Consider the following 21,541-nt stretch of genomic DNA (forward strand, 5'->3'; position numbering starts at 1 on the left):
CCCGGTCCCAGCCCCTCCCTCCCCTCCCCCACCCGCGATCCGGGCCGCTGCTGCTGGGCCGGACCCCCCGGGCTCAGCCCGGCCCCTCGCCGAGCTGCCGCCGCCGCCCCGTTTGCTGAGGAGGAGGCCCCCGGCCGGGGCGTCGGGCGCGGGGCATAAAACGGGCCGGAGCCGGCGCCCGGGGCAGTAGAGCCGCGTACGGCCCGGGTCAGCGCCCGCCCGCCCGCGCTCCTCCCGGCCGCTCCTCCCGCCCCGCCCGGCCCGGCGCCGACTCTGCGGCCGCCCGACGAGCCCCTCGCGGCACTGCCCCGGCCCCGGCCCCGGCCCCCTCCCGCCGCACCGCCCCCGGCCCGGCCCTCCGCCCTCCGCACTCCCGCCTCCCTCCCTCCGCCCGCTCCCGCGCCCTCCTCCCTCCCGCCTCCCCAGCTGTCCCGTTCGCGTCATGCCGAGCCTCCCGGCCCCGCCGGCCCCGCTGCTGCTCCTCGGGTTGCTGCTGCTCGGCTCCCGGCCGGCCCGCGGCGCCGGCCCCGAGCCCCCCGTGCTGCCCATCCGTTCTGAGAAGGAGCCGCTGCCCGTTCGGGGAGCGGCAGGTAGGTGGGCGCCCGGGGGAGGCGCGGGCGGGGAGTCGGGCTCGGGGCGAGTCCGCGCCAGCCCGGAGGGGGCGCGGGGCGCAGGTGGCTCGGCGCGGCGGGCGGCCCGGAGGGTGGGCGGGGGCAGAAGGGCGCGGTGCCCGGGACCCGGGACCCGCGGGCAGCCCCCGGGGCGGCACACGGCGCGAGCTGGGCAGCGGCCTCCAGCCAAGCCCGTCCCCGCAGGCTGCTCCTTCGGCGGGAAGGTCTATGCCTTGGACGAGACGTGGCACCCGGACCTAGGGGAGCCCTTCGGGGTGATGCGCTGCGTGCTGTGCGCCTGCGAGGCGGTGAGTGCACCCCGCGGCCGGCCCGGGCCCTGGCGGGTGGGGAGCGCCGGGTCGCGCGGGCGTCGGAGTGGACTCGGAGCTGCTGAGAAGGAGCCCAATCGGCAGATGTTGGGGATATTTTTCTGGTGGAGGAAGGGGAATCAGCCCCTTCAATTCTTAGGTGCTGTTACTGATCGCCCACTCTGTGTGAGGCTCTGTGCCAACTCCGTTTCGTTCCCTGCTCATCTAACTCTCATGGCAGCCTTGCTAGATAGAGAGTATTATTATCCCCATTTTCCAGACAGGGACCTTGAGGCCCAGAGAGATGAAGTAGCTTGTCTAGGGTCACGCAGCTTGTAAGTGGCAGAGCTGGCTGACTCTGCGGGACATCCTTGCCTGGGGGGGTCTCATCAGTTGGCATCTTGCACTCACTTGGGTTTCCCGCCTTTTCCGGGAGCAGCCTCAGTGGGGTCGCCGTACCAGGGGCCCTGGCAGGGTCAGCTGCAAGAACATCAAACCAGAGTGCCCAACCCCGGCCTGTGGGCAGCCGCGCCAGCTGCCGGGACACTGCTGCCAGACCTGCCCCCAGGGTAAGTCTTGCTCCGCCCTGCGGGGAGGGAGGCAGGGCCACGATACTAGGTCCCGGGCCACTTGGATGGGGCGTCGGACTGGCCTTTCCCATGGCCAGCTGAAGCCCGTGTTCTTACCCCCCCGCCCGCAGAGCGCAGCAGTTCGGAGCGGCAGCCGAGCGGCCTGTCCTTCGAGTATCCGCGGGACCCGGAGCATCGCAGTTATAGCGACCGCGGGGAGCCAGGCGCTGAGGAGCGGGCCCGTGGTGACGGCCACACGGGTAGGGGGCTGGCGAACAGCGGGGTTGTGGTTGAGGCCGGGCCACCAAAGCGGCGTTTGACAGTGCTCAGGCCATCTTCCTCCCGTCCCAGACTTCGTGGCGCTGCTGACAGGGCCGAGGTCGCAGGCGGTGGCACGAGCCCGAGTCTCGCTGCTGCGCTCTAGCCTCCGCTTCTCTATCTCCTACAGGCGGTGAGAAAGGGGAAGGAGCAAGGAGGGGTCAGCTGCCGGCCCGGGAGGGAAACTGGGAGAGCTGGGAGGGGCTGCTTTTGGCTCAGTCCGGCCTCACCCGACCTCTCATTCCCAGGCTGGACCGCCCTACCAGGGTCCGCTTCTCAGACTCCAATGGCAGTGTCCTGTTTGAGCACCCTGCAGCCCCCACCCAGGATGGCCTGGTGAGATGATGCCATTTATGAGCACTTGTCCAGTCTGGGCACTGTGCTGAGAGCATGCTCTGCATTGCCTCCTGTGGTCCTCACCACAGCCCAGTGGGAGGAAGGCACTGACATTATGATGCCCATTTTACAGAAGGGGGAACTGAGGCTCAGTAGGATAATGTGATTTGTTCAAGGTCACACAGCTAGTAAGTGGTGCAGCCAGGATTGGAACCCAAGCATCTGGCTCCAGCGTTCTTTCTTAAGCTTCCTAGGGCACCCTGGAGGTTCCTTTCCATGTTCCTTTTTCATAAGCCCTGCCTGGGCATCCTAATTGGCCTAGCCTGCACAGTGTCTGAGCGTAGGGCCTTCTTGTCTCTCTGCTCCAGGTCTGTGGGGTGTGGCGGGCAGTGCCTCGGTTGTCTCTGAGGCTCCTTAGGGCAGAACAGCTGCATGTGGCACTTGTGACACTCACTCACCCTTCAGGGGAGGTCTGGGGGCCTCTCATCCGGCACCGGGCCCTGGCTGCAGGTAGGGAGCAAAGAGCCCCGGGCGTGAAGTTCTGAGTCTTCTCTATCACCCAGGAAAGGGGAGGGGGGGTTTCTGACAGGCTCTCATCATCGTCCCTTCCCCAGAGACCTTCAGTGCCATCCTGACTCTAGAAGGCCCCCCACAGCAGGGCGTAGGGGGCATCACCCTGCTCACTCTCAGTGACACAGAGGACTCCTTGCATTTTTTGCTGCTCTTCCGAGGGCTGCTGGAACCCAGGAGTGGGGGTAAGTGGGATGGGGGCAAAACACGTGAGAAGGTTAGGGAGAGCACCTGTCTCAGAAAGGCCCACATGTGCGGCCTTGCAGGACTAACCCAGGTTCCCTTGAGGCTCCAGATTCTACACCAGGGGCAGCTACTGCGAGAACTTCAGGCCAATGTCTCAGCCCAGGTGAGTGGGGATCTGGCTCTTGCTGCCACCTGTCTTGGCCTCTTGCTATTGCCCATCACACCCTGCTCTGTTCCCAGGAACCAGGCTTTGCTGAGGTGCTGCCCAACCTGACAGTCCAGGAGATGGACTGGCTGGTGCTGGGGGAGCTGCAGATGGCCCTGGAGTGGGCAGGCAGGCCAGGGCTGCGCATCAGTGGACACATTGCTGCCAGGAAGAGCTGCGACGGTGAGGCGGGGTGGGGGGGGGCCTGGTGCGCCGGGCATGCACAACTGAGAGACACAGACAAGTGCCAGGGAAGGGGCCAGGGTGGGTGTGGGAGAGATCCTGTGGACTAGGGGTGTAAGCGGCCATGGGGTAAACCTAGCCTCACCTGTCTTGCCCCTCTGTAGTCCTGCAAAGTGTCCTTTGTGGGGCTGATGCCCTGATCCCAGTCCAGACGGGTGCTGCCGGCTCAGCCAGCCTCACGCTGCTAGGAAATGGCTCCCTGATCTATCAGGTAAGAGCCAGGGGCTGCAGAAGGTGGGGGAGGGGTGGCATGGGCAGCAGGCCCCAGGCCTTTACTGCCTCTCCACTTTGCCCTCCTCCATCCCTGCCCATCAGGTGCAAGTGGTAGGGACAAGCAGTGAGGTGGTGGCCATGACACTGGAGACCAAGCCTCAGCGGAGGGATCAGCGCACTGTCCTGTGCCACATGGCTGGACTCCAGCCAGGAGGACACATGGTGAGGGCTCCAGGTGGAGCTGGACCCCAGGGCCCAATGCATGGGCTGTGGGAAGCCAGGTTGGATGAGCAGGGATGTTCATTATCATCCACTCACTCATGGGTTCTCCCACTCATTCATTTATTCATTTGACTTTTTTTTTGTTTTTGTTTTTTTGAGATGGAGTCTTGCTCTGTCACCAGGCTGGAGTGCAGTGGTGTGATCTTGGCTCACTGCAACCTCTGCCTCCTGGGTTCAAGCGATTCTCCTGCCTCAGCCTCCCAAGTAGCTGGGACCACAGGCGTGCACCACCACACCCAGCTAATTTCTGTATTTTTAGTAGAGACGGGGTTTCACCGTGTTGGCCAGGATGGTCTTGATCTCTTGACCTCATGGTCCACCCACCTCGACCTCCCAAAGTGCTGGGATTACAGGCGAGAGCCACCATGCCCGGCATGATTTGACATTTTTAGTGAGCCCCAGACTAGGGACTAGAGTACAAAGCAAATCAGATGTGGCCCCTGTGCTTAGCAAGCTCACAGTCAAATGGGAGCATTGGACCTGGAGAACAGTGCCACGGGCCGCATATTAGTAAATGTAATGGCAATGGTTGCTACTTACAGGGCCTTTCCATGTGCTAGGTGCTGCATTGGTGGCCTTACATAGTTTTTGGCTTTCACAGTATCCATTTTAGAGATGAGGAAGTGAAGACTTGGAGAAGTTAAGTTACTCTTGAAGGTTGTTACATAGCTAGGAAGCAGCAGGGGAGGGCCTTGAAACTGGGCCTGCCAGGTCCTTATCCTGTGTTTCTGGTGTGTGGAAGTGTGTGTGGGTGGAGCGGGGGCACAAAATGGTCCAAGACTTCAGAACCTTGGACTCGTGTGAGAGCTGAGAAGGCCCATCCTCCCCTGCCCCCAGGCCGTGGGTATCTGCCCTGGGCTGGGTGCCCGAGGGGCTCATATGCTGCTGCAGAATGAGCTCTTCCTGAACGTGGGCACCAAGGACTTCCCAGACGGAGAGCTTCGGGGGCACGTGGCTGCCCTGCCCTACTGTGGGCATAGTGCCCGCCATGACAGTGAGTGTCCTTAGGGGTCTGTCTGCCCTTTGGTTTCCTAGAACATTTGAGGGATGGTGGCAGACAGCCGGAGCCTGGTGTGTCTTTCTTTGTGCCTAAGCTCTGGTTGCCATCTGAAGGTGGGGACATATAGGGTGGCCCTGCTGGCAGACTCTTCCTGTTGCTGAGGTTCAAGGGTCTAAAACTTGCTGCTCTCCAGGCCCTGGACCTATGGACAGTGTCTTCCAGCTAGTGGAATGTGTGCTGGGGAGCTAGGGAATGCTGGGTTTGAGGGCTTGCCCTAGGCCACCTTCTCACCTGTCATCTCTCCCCTGTCTGGACCCAGCGCTGCCCGTGCCCCTAGCAGGAGCCCTGGTGCTACCCCCTGTGAAGAGCCAAGCAGCAGGGCACGCCTGGCTTTCCTTGGATACCCACTGTCACCTGCACTATGAAGTGCTGCTGGCTGGGCTTGGTGGCTCAGAACAAGGCACTGTCACTGCCCACCTCCTTGGGCCTCCTGGAACGCCAGGGCCTCGGCGGCTGCTGAAGGGATTCTATGGCTCAGAGGTAAGGATGTGATGGTAGGCGGCAGCTTGGAACATTTCTGTTTTTTAGCTTGAAGGGCTGTGTGGGCCTGTGGTGGGGAAAGCAGAGAGCAGGCAGCCTGGTATAGAAGAGCTGGCATAAATAAAATAAATTAAACAGTGATTTGTAGGCCGGGTGCAGTGGTTCACGCCTGTAATCCCAGCACTTTGGGAGGCCAGGTGGGTGGATCACCTGAGGTAGGTAGCCTGACCAACATGGAGAAACCCCATCTCTACTAAAAATACAAAATCAGCTGGGCGTGGTGGCACATGCCTATAATCCCAGCTACTCCAGAGGCTGAGGCAGGAGAATCGCTTGAACCTGGGAGGTGGAGGTTGCAGTGAGCCGAGATGGCGCCATTGCACTCCAGCCTGGGCAGAAAGAGCAAAAATCCGTCTCAAAAAAAAAAAAAAAAAAAAAAAAAAAAAAAAAAAAAAAGAGCTGGCATGGGCTTGGGAGTCAGATAGACCTGGGCATGACTCTGACTGGCTTTTTATTATTCATTCTCCTTTCTAAGTCTTTTTTTGGTGGGGTGTCTTGGATAGTATGTAATATCCTGCATCTCAGGGGGGTAGGTGGGATGGACTAAGCCCTTCAAGTGGGGTGAGTTCTCATGGACTTGGAGTCAGAGAGACCTGGCTTCCAAGCTCCACACTATTGCCAATGGGCTTTGCTACCATGAAGACTTTATTTAACCTCCCTGGCTCTCAGTTTCTTCATCTGTGAACTGGGGACAGTAGGCTCAGCCCTAAAGTGCCTTATTCCTATCCATTATCCTGTCTATGTGCAGGCCCAGGGTGTGGTGAAGGACCTGGAGCCGGAGCTGCTGCGGCACCTGGCAAAAGGCATGGCCTCCCTGCTGATCACCACCAAGGGTAGCCCCAGAGGGGAGCTCCGAGGGCAGGTAGGTGGCGAGTGTGGGCAGTGGGGGCAGTGGGGAGGGTGCAGAGTTGGAGGGGCACTGTGTGCCATTGCACTAGTCACTTGCTGTCTCTGAGTCCTGGGGGTGGTCGTATCACAGCGCCCCCCCGGCTGGTGGGGAGGATGAGCTACATGAGGAGGCTGGCAGCCTGGCACCCTATCCCTGGCAGCTGAGATGATTGTGGAGCGAATGGCATCCTCCTGGGCCACTGCAGCGCTCAGGGGGCCGAGGTGTCTCCTGCTGGCTGGTAAAGACGCGAGGGGGAGCCCCAGCGCTGCCTCAATTGGCCTTTCCTCCCAGGTGCACATAGCCAACCAATGTGAGGTTGGCGGACTGCGCCTGGAGGCGGCCGGGGCCGAGGGGGTGCGGGCGCTGGGGGCTCCGGATACAGCTGCTGCTGCGCCGCCTGTGGTGCCTGGTCTCCCGGCCCTAGCGCCCGCCAAACCTGGTGGTCCTGGGCGGCCCCGAGACCCCAACACATGCTTCTTCGAGGGGCAGCAGCGCCCCCACGGGGCTCGCTGGGCGCCCAACTACGACCCGCTCTGCTCACTCTGCACCTGCCAGGTAGGAGGTCCTGGAAGGGCACACTGGGTCCTGGGATCTGGAGCAAGGGGCCTGGACACTCCCGTCAATGCCTCTGCTCCTCTCTGCAGAGACGAACGGTGATCTGTGACCCGGTGGTGTGCCCACCGCCCAGCTGCCCACACCCGGTGCAGGCTCCCGACCAGTGCTGCCCTGTTTGCCCTGGTGAGTTCCCCGCAGGGGAGTGGAGGGAGGAGTTGGCCCAGTGCGGACAGGTCCTTTGGGGAGGGAATGAGGGTGGTCACTCTCTGCTTTCACCATTTCTTTGGCTCCACAGAGAAACAAGATGTCAGAGACTTGCCAGGGCTGCCAAGGAGCCGGGACCCAGGAGAGGGTGAGCTGGAAGGGTGCGTGCAGGGTGGGAGGCCCCAGAGGAGCCATTAGGTTGAACCAGGAGGGGGACAAGAAGGGGAGAGTATATAGGGGGTGGCCTGAGGGGCACAGATTCCAAGCGATGCCTGACAGGACTCGTTAGCGTTACTGGCCCCCAGGTGGGCCCTTGGCTTAGGCTCGTGTGGGGGTGGCCTGAGGCTCAAGCCTTGGTTGTGGGCCCAGCTGATGAGCTCATACTAATGGCCGCTGGGCCCTGTTCCCCACCAGGCTGCTATTTTGATGGTGACCGGAGCTGGCGGGCAGCGGGTACGCGGTGGCACCCCGTTGTGCCCCCCTTTGGCTTAATTAAGTGTGCTGTCTGCACCTGCAAGGTATGGCCACCCAATCTTCTCTGGTGCCATAACCCAGCGGGGTCTGCAGAGATGGGGAGGGGCTGCCAGGTGAGGAAGGCCCGTCCTTGGTGAGGAGGGCTCAAGAATCAAAACGATATGAGAAAAGGCCCTTGGCGCTCTGAGAGTCGGCTTCCTGTGGGAAAATGAACAGGGCTGACCTGGGTGTGGATTCTGGCTCTGCCAGCTAACTAGTGCCAGTGACCCTAGGCACCTTCTGTCCCTGAGCCTCACTTTCCTCTCCTGTAAGCAGATATGATGGCACCTACCTTGCAGGGTTCCGATGAGGAGCTGAGTTTAGGTCTATAAAGCCAGTCCGGGCCTCTGAGTAAAAGGCCACAGAGAGACTGCATTTGAGGTGTGGAATAGGAAAGGGAGTGGGCAGGAGGCTTATGTGCCCCCTGCCTGACACTCCTTGCTCAATGGATCCCTACAGGGGGGCACTGGAGAGGTGCACTGTGAGAAGGTGCAGTGTCCCCGGCTGGCCTGTGCCCAGCCTGTGCGTGTCAACCCCACTGACTGCTGCAAACAGTGTCCAGGTGAGAGAGGTGGCTGAGCACTGAGGCCTCACCTTTGGGTTGAGGCAGGCTTTGTCCTGGGTGAGGGGAAGGGTGCTCAGTTAATTGAGCATTATACTGAGCACTGCTCTGTGCCTAGCCTGGAGCCAGGACTCTAAATGCAGTGGAAAGAATGTGATATACTAGTGGGGTATGATGGGTTCTGGTTCCTGCTCCATCCGTCCATCCATCCATCCATCCATCCATCCATCCATCCATCCATCCATCCACCCATCCACCCATTGATGCATCCATCCATCCATCCATCCATCCATCCACCCATTGATGCATCCATCCATCCATCCGTCCATCCATCCATCCATCCATCCGTCCATTCATCTGTCTATCCACCCATACAACCATCCACCCATTGATGCATCCATCCAGCCACCCCTTGATGCATCCATCCATGCATCCATCCATCCCTCCATCCATCCACCCATCCACCCATTGATGCATCCATCCTTCCATCCATCCATCCATCCATCCATCCGTCCCTTCATCCATCCATTCATCTGCCCACCCACCCATCCAAATTTATCACCTACTAAGTGCCAGAAACTGCTAGGTGCTGGGTATTCAAAGAGAATACTTATAAAACCTTGTTGGTCCTCCTGGGCTGATCCTTTCTCTTTCCCTCTCAACAGTGGGGTCGGGGGCCCACCCCCAGCTGGGGGACCCCATGCAGGCTGATGGGCCCCGGGGCTGCCGTTTTGCTGGGCAGTGGTTCCCAGAGAGTCAGAGCTGGCACCCCTCAGTGCCCCCTTTTGGAGAGATGAGCTGTATCACCTGCCGATGTGGGGTAAGTGGGGAGCAGAGGCTTGTGTGAGGTGGGTACTGGGGGCCTGGTCTGGAGTAGGGAGACCTTCCCAGGGAGGTCCCTGAAGAAGCTGAAGGTCACTGTGTCCCAGTGCCTCTGGGGGACACTCAGTGTCTGCTCTGTCTTGTACCAGGCAGGGGTGCCTCACTGTGAGCGGGATGACTGTTCACTGCCACTGTCCTGCGGCTCGGGGAAGGAGAGTCGATGCTGTTCCCGCTGCACGGCCCACCGGCGGCGTAAGTGAGGGAGTCCAGGGTCAGCAGCTGTGAGTGGAGGGCTCACCTGCCTGTGGGACTCCTGATCAGGGAAGGGAGCATTCACCGTGTGCAGGAACAGTGCAGCCTGCCTCACAAGTGCCATTCCAATCCACCCTCACAACAACCTGGTGGAATTGTTATTTATGACCTTTTCTTTACAAATGAGGTTTCTGAAGCTCAGAGGAATTAAGCAACGAGATGAAGGTCACCCAGCTGTGTGCACTGACCTGTTTAGAAAATACTGGCCTTTCTGGGACCAAGGCAGGGATGCTTTGCCCTGCCCTCCATGCCTCTCTGTGCCTCTCCACTCCCTCTCCCCTCCTCCAACATTCCCTCCCTTCTGTCTCCAGCAGCCCCAGAGACCAGAACTGATCCAGAGCTGGAGAAAGAAGCCGAAGGCTCTTAGGGAGCAGCCAGAGGGCCACATGACCAAGAGGATGGGGCCTGAGCTGGGGAAGGGGTGGCATCGAGGACCTTCTTGCATTCTCCTGTGGGAAGCCCAGTGCCTTTGCTCCTCTGTCCTGCCTCTACTCCCACCCCCACTACCTCTGGGAACCACAGCTCCACAAGGGGGAGAGGCAGCTGGGCCAGACCGAGGTCACAGCCACTCCAAGTCCTGCCCTGCCACCCTCGGCCTCTGTCCTGGAAGCCCCACCCCTTTCCTCCTGTACATAATGTCACTGGCTTGTTGGGATTTTTAATTTATCTTCACTCAGCACCAAGGGCCCCCGACACTCCACTCCTGCTGTCCCTGAGCTGAGCAGAGTCATTATTGGAGAGTTTTGTATTTATTAAAACATTTCTTTTTCAGTCTTTGGGCATGAGGTTGGCTCTTTGTGGCCAGGAACCTGAGTGGGGCCTGGTGGAGAAGGGGCAGAGAGTAGGAGGTGAGAGAGAGGAGCTCTGACACTTGGGGAGCTGAAAGAGACCTGGAGAGGCAGAGGATAGCGTGGCAGCTGGCTGGCATGCCTGGGTTCCTCAGAGGGGCTGGGGATGGCTCTTGAGATGGCCTAGAGACTCAAGAATTTAGGGAAGTAGAAGCAGGATTTTGACTCAAGTTTAGTTTCCCACATCGCTGGCCTGTTTGCTGACTTCATGTTTGAAGTTGCTCCAGAGAGAGAATCAAAGGTGTCACCAGCCCCTCTCTCCCTCCTTCCCTTCCCTTCCCTTTCTTTCCCTCCCCTCCCCTTCCCTCCCCTCCCCTTCCCTTCACTCTCCCTTCCCTCTCCCTTCCCTTCCCTTCTCCTTCCTTCACAGCAATGGGGTCTTGCTATGTTGCCCAGGCTGGTCTTGAACTCCTGGCCTCAAGTGATCCTCCTGCCTTGGCCTTCCAAAGTGTTGGGATTACAGGCATGAGCCACCACACCCAGCCCAGCCTCTACCTTCTTTGTCTAAAGTGAGGCAGACACTTTCCTGTTTTTTTCCTGGAAACTCGTGTTCTGGACCAGTTCTGGGGCAAACTGGGGTCAGAGTGGATTGGAATCAGCTCTGGTCCAGCTTTTGGCTGCGCTTACCTTGAGACCAAATCATGTAAAGAATAAGACAAGACCCTCCTGCCCTGTTACCCTCTTCTCTCTCCCCTCCCTCATTCCTACCATCAAGACCCAGGCATTTTGACAAGGTCTAGGAAATGAGGGTATCAGAACAGAAATCTAACAAATGTATGTAGCTGCAGATCCATCTTTCATATAAACAATGTGGAGTCAAATGAATCTGGGATTTTATGATCTGGTAGGGCAGGGGAAAGGGAAATCATGGCTTGCTTATGGAGTGTTAGGCATGCTGTATGTGGTTAAGAAGTTATTGTCTTAGCCCATTGAAGCATCGAGTTCCAGTTCTGCTGTTAACTAGCTGAGTTATTTAACTTTCACAAACCCCCGTTTCCCTTTTATAAAACACATGATATCCCCCTCACAGGATTCAATCAGAACACGTGCATTACACAGCTCAGGGCCTGGCACATATTCGCTGCAAAAGGCACTCTCCCCGAGGTGGGATTTGTGGGGCTGGTTTGGAATGAAGGCAGGGAGAATCGCAGGGAGGAGAGTGGCCATGGGCTTCACTTGCGTTTGGCAACTGATATCCTGCTGAATGCTTAGGGGAGAGGAGGGGCTGGACTGAGGATTCAGGGATGATGAGGATGGGGATAACCACTTGGGCCAGAGCCCTGGCTGTTAATAGGAGGATCGTGAGGGCCAGATAGGGATGAAAAAGCAGCAGTATTCAGCACGGGGTTAAGTGTGGGAGTGAGGCACCAGCTGTGGTATGATGGAGATTTGGCCCAGAAATGGTGTGCTGACAGTGTTGTCCTCCTTGGTGTGGAACTTTGGTAGGAAGAAGGGTTGGAAAGGGAAATTTTGATCCTTGGATTTAACCCGAGTTTGTTACTGATGCTCACAAGACTAGGGGAAGGATAAAGGCAGGTGAGTCACTCTAGGATGGCTCAGTGGGCTCCAGAGAGCTGGAACCACAGGCACCAGGAGGGATTCAGAGCAGGCCTCAGTGCACGTCAGCTGAGTGAACCAATGAGCAGGTGATGGGTCCAGGCAGAGCCCTGTCCTCTTTAGGCAAAAACCCTTGAAACACTGTTCCCATCCTAGCCTGTGTTCCAACCAAAGCTGGCCAGTCTCCAGGCCCTGCCTGAGCCCCAGGGAAGTGGTATGGTGAAACAGAAGGGCCAGCCCTGTCCAGTGTGTGAGGAACTTCATTTCAGACTTGTTGGAAGCCCTGATGTTCAGAGACCTCAATAACATCATTTATTTTTCCCATCCATTCAATGCCCATTCAATGCCCATCCATTCAATGCCCCATCCATTCCCCTTCAGGCAACTGCACATTGGTCAGAGAGCCCTTTCCCTTTCCAAAAAACCAAACCAAACCAAAAACCCTGCAAAAATGCAGCAAAATCCAAGCAGAGGACCATTTTCCTGGGTTTAGTATTTCTGTGTCTCAAAACAGTTACCTGTAGTATTTAAAATTTGATCTCTCACCCTGGGGTCAGTCAGGCCTTTTACATTGCAGAGGGTTTGACTCGACCACTGAGCTTCTCCAGCAAAACAGACAGAAGGGAATACATACCTGCTTGGCTGAAGAAATGGGGTGGTTTTGATACAACATTTTTTGAAGAGAAAACTCCTTCATGTGCAGTAATCCACTTTGCCAAGTTCTCCTTGTGTGACTACCTCTTAGGCATTCCCTAGTGACACTCTGCCCACTTTTAATATACCAAATCCAGATTGGGCTAAGGTAGGTGATGAACAGCAAACAGTTTGGAGCTATGGCATGGTGGTACTGCTGGCAGCTGTCAGTTCACTTTTGTCCATGTCACCAGAGCAGGGTCTGTGCAGTGACTTAAGAACAATAGTTTTCAAATCTTGGCCATGGATATGTGAAATTGCCACAGGGCAGAGGGACAGATGGGGGTTCCGGGGACCTCCTGGGAGTGGGAGGGCCGAGGCAGGCAGATCACCTGAGGTCAGGAGTTCAAGACCAGCCTGCCAACATGATGAAACCCCGTCTCTACTAAAAATACAAAAAATCAGCCAGGTGTGGTGGCGGGTGCCTGTAATCCCAGCTACTCGGGAGGCTGAGGCAGGAGAATCGCTGGAGCCTGGGAGGCAGAGGTTGCAGTGAGCCGAGATTGCTCCATTGCACTCCAGCCTGGGCAACAAGAGTGAAACTCTATCTCAAAAAATAAAAAAATAAAAAAATAAAGTCAACTCCATCTTAAAACTAGCAGGTAGGCCAGGCATGGTGGCTCACGCCTGTAATCCCAGCACTTTGGGAGGCGGAGACAGATGGATCACCTGAGGTGAGGAGTTCTAGCACAGCTTGGAGCCTGGCCAACACGGTGAAACCCCGTTTCTACTAAAAATACAAAAAATTAGCCAGGCGTGGTGGCAGGCGCCTATAATCCCAGCTACTTGGGAGGCTGAGGCAGGAGAATCGCTTGAACCCAGGAGGCGGAGGTTGCAGTGAGCTGAGATCGTGCCATTGCACTCAAGCCTGGGCAACAAGAGCAAGACTCTGTCTCAAAACAAACAAGCAAACAAAGAAACAAACAAAACAACAAAACTAGCAGGTATGTTCCTTGCCAGTCATGACCCATGGTCATAAGATGTCTACAGCTCAGGAAGCAGCTTCACAATGCCTGCAAAGACAAACTCCTATGACAGCAGAATGTCCTGATGTCCCCATATCACATAACAATGTATGCTTTTATGATGGTTATAGTCAAGCTTTGATGTACTTACGCACTAAAATGCCAAGGATAGTTTTCTTTAAATCAGCAACATAATAAATGTCATGCTGTCAGTCCCCCACATGTAGACATAACTTAGCTTTTACATGGATAAGAAACCTATATAAGAAAACCTTAGGCCAGGTGTGGTGGCTCATGCCTGTAATCCCAGCACTTTGGGAGGCCGAGGCGGGTGGATCACTTGAGGTCAGTAGTTTGAGACCAGCCTGGCCGACATGGCGAAACCCCGTCTCTACTAAAAATACAAAAATTAGCCCGGCATGGTGGCACACGCCTGTAATCCCAGCTACTTGGGAGGCTGAGGCAGGAGAATTGCTTGAACTCGAGAGGCGGAGGTTGCAGTGAGCCGAGACTACGGCCATTGCCCTCCAGCCTGGGCGACGAGAGCGAAACTTCATCAAAACAAAACAAAACAAAACAAAAAACACCTTAGAAGAGGCGTTCGTCCTCTTGCTTTCTGAAGACACTCTACGCTGAAACAGTAGCTTTCAATAAACCATCTCTTCTCACCGCACTCTGCGACTTGCCTTGAATTCCTTTGTGTGCAAGATCCAATAAGCCTCTCTTGCGGTCTGGATGAGAACCCCTTTTTTTGGCAACACTTCTGACACAACAAAAATGGCAGAAAGGAGAGGTCTCATCATGTAATAAAATTAAGGCAGAGAAAGATTTCTCTGGGCATGCTGAAAGAGACACAGTTTCACTTGTCAAATATTAGGTAGTCATATATGATGTGTGACGAAAAAAGCCTGTGTGTATGGAATGCCTACATAGAGGGTATTATGGAATGCTGGAAATACATTGTTAGGGATGACAAAAGGGGAGGACTTATTAGAGATTGTGGAATGACTGTGCTGCTCTGAGAATGAAGCTTACAACATTGTTTGGCTTTGATATGTTTTCATGTACAAAGGGAGCTGCCAGAATTATTTTTGCTCTTCATAAAAGTAAATCATTGTTAACAGTTATGGTAATATACAAATATGTGAGAAGGAAAGAAAAATCCACCTGTTATTCCAACTCCTGGATAGCCAACCACTCTTAAAACAAAATTACTGATGGCTGGGTGCGGTGGCTCACGCCTGTAATACTAGCATTTTGCAGGGCTGAGGCCGGTGGATCACCTGAGGTCAGGAGTTCGACACCAGCCTGGCCATCATGGTGAAACCCCATCTCTACTAAAAATACAAAAATTACCTGGGTGTGGTGGTTTGCGCCTGTAATCCCAGCTACTGAGGAGGCTGGGATAGGAGAATCATCTGAACACTGGAGGCAGAAGTTGCAGTGAGCCGAGATCGCGCCATTGCAGCCTGAGGGACAGAGCGAGACTCCATCTCAAAAAAAAAAAAAAAAAAAAAAAAAATTCACTCAGTATTTTTCTAAGTGTTAGTCAGTGAAAACTTCATTACCCAGCTTTGGCCCCACTCCCACTCCCACGCCAGGTTCTACCCCTACAGTGCCTTCTGCAGCGCCTTGATCCTCACCTGTGAAGTGGCTGTGATGTCCCAGCATAGGGTATTTGTGTGACAGCTTCAGGAGCAGGAGTGCACTTCTTTCTGCAGAAATAAGGAAAGCTATGGAGTGCGTTTAAGGGAAATCTGACCTTTCGCATTGAAAATGGCCAGGGAGGTACACAAACAAAAAGTTTGAAAAAAATCTCCCCTAGCTTAGAGAATCGGGCAAATTTTCTGCAAACTGGCTAGAGCTCCCCCAGGGGAATCCATGCTTCTCAGCTGACGGGTGTTGAGCAGGCCTGGAGGTTGTCCTCTCCTCACGTGAGCAGCAGAGATTGGCCAGGGCCCCAGCCATTTCTCGGGAGGAGTCATTCACAGTTTTTTCTTGTCCACCTGCCTTGGCTGGGCTGGCTCAGCCTCTTTTGGAGCCTCCATTTTTGGAGTTCGTCATGCTCCACTGAGGTGCCAGGCCTACTGTGGGGACAGAGACTCCTCACTCTCTCATTTGTGCAGTGGGACAAGCAGGGGGCACAGATAGAGGCAGCCGATGCCAGTGCAAGGGTTGCTGCCTGACAGGCATTGAACTGGATACTTCTCCATGCAGGGGCAGAAGGGCTGCTGTTGAGGTCCTGGGAAGACAACTCGGTCAAGTACATGTGCTTCCGGCCCAGCAGCTGGCGGGTCTCATGAGCCTGCCTGGCAAAGAGGCCTGTGAGACTGAAGCAGGTGGCCATGGCTGTGACCTTCCACACTTATGGTAAGAACACCCTGGAGATCACAGGCAAGGCTGGTTGGTGCTGCCGGTCTTCCTGGTGGCCCGGCAGCTTTTAACATGGTGGCCTGGGTCCCTGACCAGCCCCCCACTCTGAGGGAAGGTGGGGAAGAGGGAGGGAAGCCAGGGGATTTCTCCCAACACTAATATAAAAAAAGGAAAGGACTTGTCCTTTAGGGAGAAAAAAAGAACGGAAAAAAAAACCCCCAAGAATTTGTCCTTCAAAACCCGAACCTTTTGTGGTCTTTTCTGCCTTCTATAGGGGTAGCAGTGGAGACATATTCTTTTTTTTTTTTTTTTTTTTTTTTGAGACAGAGTTTCACTCCTGTTGCCCAGGCTGGAGTGCAATGTTACCAATTTCTTGCATATAAGAAAAAAACCTTTTAAGAATGGGGATGTCTAAGATCCAAGTTTAAGTTGTTTGCATTGTTGTGATACAGACCAGTGTTTTTCTTTTTCTTTGTATTATTTTTATTTTTGAAATAGAGATGGGGAGTCTCACTATGTTGCCCAGGCTAGTCTTGAATTCCTAGCATGAAGCGATCCTCCCAACTCAGCCTCCTAAAAATGCTGGGATTTCAGGCGTGAGCCACTGCACACATGGCCTAGACTAGTGCTTTTCAAGCTTTCATGCACATGTGAATCATCTGGGAGTCTTGTTGAAATGCAGACGCTGATCAGAAGGTCTGGGGTGAGGCCTGGGCTGCTGCCTTGCCGACAAGCTGCCTGGTAATGCTGCTGCTGTTGGTGCAGGAACACATTACGAGTAACAAGGCTGTGGACGGCCCATCACCTGACATTTTTAGCAAAATCTGCCATACTACAAAGCTTCATGTAAGTGTATTCACTCAACTAATATTTATTGAGCATCTTCTTTTGTCAGGTACTCTTTTTTTTTTTTTTTTTTTTTTGAGATGGAGTTTCGCTCTTGTTTCCCAGGCTGGGGTGCAGTGGCGTGATCTCAGCTCACCACAACCTCCGCCTCCCGGGTACAAGTGATTCTCCTGCCTCAGCCTCCCAAGTAGCTGGGATTGCAGGCAATGTGCCACCATGCCTGGCTAATTTTGTATTTTTAGTAGAGATGGGGTTTCTCCATGTTGGTCAGGCTGGTCTTGAACTCCCGACCTCAGGTGATCCAACTGCCTCGGCCTCCCAAAGTGTTGGGATTACAAGTGTTAGCCACTGCACCCGGCTTATCAGGTACTGTCTTAAGTGCTGGGGGTTCTGCAGTGAATTAAACCAACAAAAAGCCCTGCCCATGTGGAGTTTATAGTCTAGTGGGGGAAGACAGTCAATAAATATAATAAACAAGTCAGTTATATAGTGTGCCAGAAGAAGATAGTGCTATGGAAAAAATAGAGCAGAAGGAGAACTGGGAATTCCAGAGGGAGAGGATCTGATTGCAATTTTATTTTATTTGTATTTTGTTTGTTTTATTTCTGTTTTTTAAAATTCTCTTTTCAGTCAGGCTTGGTGGCTCATGCCTGTAATCCCAGCACTTTGGGAGGCCGAGGTGGGCAGATTGCTTGAGGTCAGGAGTTCGAGACCAGCCTGGCCAACATGGTGAAACCCCATCTCTACTAAAAATACAAAAATTAGCAGGGTATGGTGGTGCGCGCCTGTAATCCCAGCTACTTAAGAGGGTGAGGCAGGAGAATTGCTTGAACCTGGGAGGTGGAGGTTGCAGCGAGCAGAGATCACACCACTGAACTCCAGCTTGAGTGACAGAGTGAGACTCCGTCTCCAAAAAAAAAAAAAAAAAAATATATATATATATATATATATATATATATTATTTATTTATTTATTTATTTTTGTCTTTGTTTTTTTCTGGTTGCAATTTTAAAAGGGGTAGTCAGAGAATGCCCCAGTGAGGTGACATGGAAATAAAGCCATGGGGGTATATAATACTTTTTAAAAATTCGTGAACGTGACTAAGTTCCTTGTCAGGAGAAATGAAGGGAAGAGGCCTGCCATAATGGTGAGATTCATGTGAAATCAATAGGTTGGTAAATATCACAGTAGGAGAGGACCCTAAGAAAATGAGTCCCTTGGGATATTGGGGTGAGAACTGGATCTCTACAAAAATAGAGGATAAAGTCTTGATTCAATTATAGTTAAATCTCAAAGGACATAGTGTTTCATCTAACATTTAAATGATATGCTATGTGAAGACGAAATATGACCAGAGTGAGCATTAAAGCAATAGCTACTACCTGGTACAATGAGGTCACATCCATTCATGGGTCAGTTATGCTTGCACAAGTTTGCTTACAAGATGCAACCCACCCAGGCATTTGCCAGTCTGGAAAAGGGGAAGAAGGAAGGGGGATCTACTCATGACTAGGAAGGGACCCTATCCTAAAATCTCCACTCAAGAAGAGTTGCAATTTAAGCACATATCTTGTGGTCGGAAACGTGAGAGGCCAAAATGCCACATGAAGCATAAATTGGTTTCCAGGTTGGCAGACAAGGGAGGCTGGAGTGTGAAAATCTCACTGAATGCCACCTAAAGAAGCACTGAGCCAGAAAACATAAAGAATCTCCTGGAAGCTCTGAGGCAAGGGGTGAATGTGAAAGAAGGGGAACAGCTGGGCGCGGTGGCTCACGCCTGTAACCCCAGCACTTTGGGAGGGCGAGACGGGTGGATCACGAGGTCAGGAGTTCAAGACCAACCTGGCCAATATGGTGAAACCCTGTCTCTACTAAAAATACAAAAATTAGCCAGGCGTGGTGGCACGCACCTGTAGTCCCAGCTACTAGGGAGGCTGAGGCAGAAGAATCACTTGAACCTGAGAGGCAGAGGTTGCAGTGAGCCGAGATCACACCACTGCATTCCAGCCTGGGCAACAGAGCAAGACTCCATCTCAAAAAACGAAAAGGAGAACAAAGGAAAGGTGGTGGTGAGGGGAGATACCCAGTGGACCGTCTTGAAAGAGGAGGCTCCAGATACTGGAGGCCAAAAGATGCCTCATTCTCCCCCAGTAGCTCCAGCAGCTGGAACCAGCCCAGCCTGTTTTTCCTTCCAAAGGAGTAGGGGCTCACCTGGGGAGAGGCCCAGCACCCTTCCTTCTGACACCCCCCAACCCAGGTCCGAGGACATCTAAACCAGATTTATAATACTTTCAGGACCCCACCACCCATCCCTTTGGCAAAAACATTACTGCACCTGCTGGCTGATGCCTGAAATTCCTTCAGTAGAAGTTTTTTCGTCTCAAACTGGAAGATGAGAATTTTAAAATGCTAATGACTGGTTAAGATATTAGGTCATCTGTTTAAGTATAATCTATCAGTCAACAAATGTGAATGATTATTGTCAGATCCCATTGCTTTTTTTTTCTTTTTTTTGAGACAGAGTCTGGCTCTGTCACCTAGGCTGGAGTGCGGTGGCACGATCTTGGCTCACTGCTACCTCGGCCTCCCGGGTTCAAGCAATTCTCCTGCCTCTGCCTCCTGAGTAGCTGGGATTACAGGCGTGTGCCACCATACCCAGCTAATTTTTGTATTTTTTAAGTAGAGACGGGGTTTTGCCATGTTGGCCAGGCTGGTCTCGAACTCCTGACCTCAGGTAATCCGCCTGCCTTAGCCTCCCAAAGTGCTGGGATCATAGGCGTGAGCCACCGTGCCTGGCCCCCATTGCTTTTTTTTTTTTTTGGAGACAGAGTCTCACTCTGTCACCCAGGCTGGAGTACAGTGGCGTGATCTTGGCTCACTGCAACCTCTGCCTCTGGGGTTCAAGCAATTCTGCCTCAGCCTCCCGAGTAGCTGGGACTACAGGCACCTGCCGCCATGCCTGGCAAATTTTCTCTATTTTAGTAGAGATGAAGTTTCACCATCTTGCCCAGGCTGGTCTCAAACTCCTGAGCTCAGGCAATCCACCCGCCTTGGCCTCCCAAAGTGCTAGGATTACAGTCATGAGCCACAGTGCTGGGGCACGGCGGGGGGTGGCGGGGGGGGGGGGGCGGGCATTGGTTTTTGATAAGAGGGAGGGTTAGAGAAAGGGATGGATAACGGAAGGGTAAGGAGGTAGGGGCATGGGGACTTCACAGCCAGCAGGAACATTTACAGCGGTTGGGCTGTTTACCTTCAACAGCTCCGCAGAGGAATAGTCACTGTGTGGGGAGGAATTTCTGTCCTGCGCATCTGTGTGCTCACCCAGCTTAGTGGGAACTCTGCCACTCAGACATATGATTCACATCAAGTGTGTTTTTCATGAGTTTTAGAGACTTTCTTTTTTTTTAAAGCAAGGCTGACATCATTATGAAGGAACTTTTTTTTCTCATAGGTTCCAGCCGAGGTACCACTGGAAATGGCACCAGGGAAGACCTTCAAAAGAAGGGTTTTTTTTTCCCCTCCCCTCCTCCACAAATAGGTGAGTGAGGAGACTTCCTGACGCGGCTAAAATAAAAAATTATAGCACTTTATTTTTGACTGATTATAGATGTAACAATTCTCCACTGGAAAAGTTTCAGAAAATAGAAAAGTATAAACTGAAGAAAATTTACTTACTTAATAAAATTAGAACTGCAATTCAGAATGAGCCTCATTTACCTTTGATGTTTTCCCTAGTCTTTTTTATCCTGAACATTATGATGCCATGATTTATTTCAAAATTTCAGATGGTAGTTTTAGTGAATCATGCTTTTTAATTATAAAAATGTTTCCTTGAAGTAAAAAATTTTGGTTAAAAAAATCAAACAACAAAACAAACTAGGAAAAATTCTTTGTGGAGAATACAGAGTTTTTTTGGAGTTTTTCTTCTTTCTGTGTGTTTTGTTGAGTTTGCCTTGTGTTTATAGTTTTATATCTCTTTTCCTTGCTTGGCTCTATTACCGCACATATAAGTTTTGCCATAGATTGTCAAAATTTTAAGAGAAACGATGCTAGGCCAGGCACAGTGGCTCAATCCTATAATCCCAGCACTTTGGGAGGCTGAGGTGGGTGGACCACTTGAGGTCAGGAGTTCGAGACCAGCCTGGCCAAAATCGCGAGACCCCGTCTCTACTGAAAATACAAAAATTAGTGGGGCGTGGTGGCAGGTGCCTGTAATCCCAGCTACTTGGGAGGTTGAGGCAGGAGAATAGCTTGAAACTGGGAGGCGGAAGTTGCAGTAAGCTGAGATTGCACCACTGCACTCTGGGGTGACAGGGCAAGACTCCTTCTCAAAAAAAAAAAAAAAAAAAAAGAAAGAAAGAAAGAAAAAGAAAAAAGAAAAGAGAAACGATGCCAGGTGGCTGTTCTCTTTGCACATCTGGATGAAGACCCAGAGGCTGGGGTGACACTAAAACTCCACAGCCTGAGCCCCATCCAGCTGATGGCAAAGCAGATACTTCACGACTGCGCTTTGGTGAGAAGTGAGTTTGGACACCCCAAATGAACTGCAGTTGGGAGCAGCTCCCAGCTCCAGCTCCAGCTCCAGCTCCCTGTTCATTTTCCAAGAGGTGGCAACAGCCAGAAGGAGTCTGAGATGTGACTCCCAGGGAGGAGGGGTCGCTCCTGAGGATCAGTCCAAAGTTGCTACAAGGCTGGACGCCCTCTCTCCACATAGCTGTGGTTACCTTAACAGTTTGCAATGTGTGTATTCATTTTGGTTGCCAAGAAGACTCAGCTGAGTAGATGTGGGCTCTGTAGACATAGTGAGAAGAAGGGAGGCAGGGAAGTGTGCTTTGCTAGTGACTTGGTTCTTGACCATCATCACCTCAGTTTTGTGACGACTTCCCGGAAATATGGCCAGCCTTGAACTGGCAGCAGTTTAGTAGAGTGATATGAACCGAGAATGACACTTGTTAGCTGTG

The 21,541-nt window shown here is 53.3% G+C and overlaps 1 protein-coding gene across 12 annotated transcripts; it reads left to right on the top strand.

Moving 5' to 3' along the window:
* The first annotated feature begins 11 nt into the window (after positions 1-11).
* On the top strand, positions 12-20,491 carry CHRD (chordin). Of its 12 annotated transcripts, XM_063704434.1 has the most exons (25): positions 13-590; positions 816-919; positions 1,359-1,488; positions 1,620-1,748; positions 1,840-1,939; positions 2,055-2,142; positions 2,511-2,652; positions 2,757-2,897; positions 2,979-3,061; positions 3,139-3,286; positions 3,451-3,557; positions 3,662-3,781; positions 4,679-4,835; positions 5,161-5,381; positions 6,190-6,303; positions 6,622-6,885; positions 6,975-7,068; positions 7,181-7,237; positions 7,504-7,607; positions 8,062-8,164; positions 8,830-8,984; positions 9,136-9,238; positions 15,579-15,731; positions 16,233-16,580; positions 18,208-18,302. In XM_063704434.1, exons 1-23 carry the CDS (start codon positions 443-445, stop codon positions 15,662-15,664), a joined length of 2,898 nt encoding a protein of 965 aa, XP_063560504.1. In that variant the 5' UTR covers positions 13-442; the 3' UTR covers positions 15,665-15,731; positions 16,233-16,580; positions 18,208-18,302. The 12 variants fall into 12 exon arrangements, with proteins under 12 accessions (XP_063560505.1, XP_063560504.1, XP_063560500.1 ...); XM_063704430.1 differs by lacking the exon at positions 18,208-18,302 and adding an exon at positions 20,032-20,347 and having other exon boundaries at positions 2,757-3,061; XM_063704429.1 differs by having other exon boundaries at positions 2,757-3,061.
* The last annotated feature ends 1,050 nt before the right edge of the window (positions 20,492-21,541 follow it).

The sequence above is a fragment of the Gorilla gorilla genome, chromosome 2 (assembly GCF_029281585.2).
Source record: "Gorilla gorilla gorilla isolate KB3781 chromosome 2, NHGRI_mGorGor1-v2.1_pri, whole genome shotgun sequence".
Classification (NCBI taxonomy): Eukaryota; Metazoa; Chordata; class Mammalia; order Primates; family Hominidae; genus Gorilla; species Gorilla gorilla.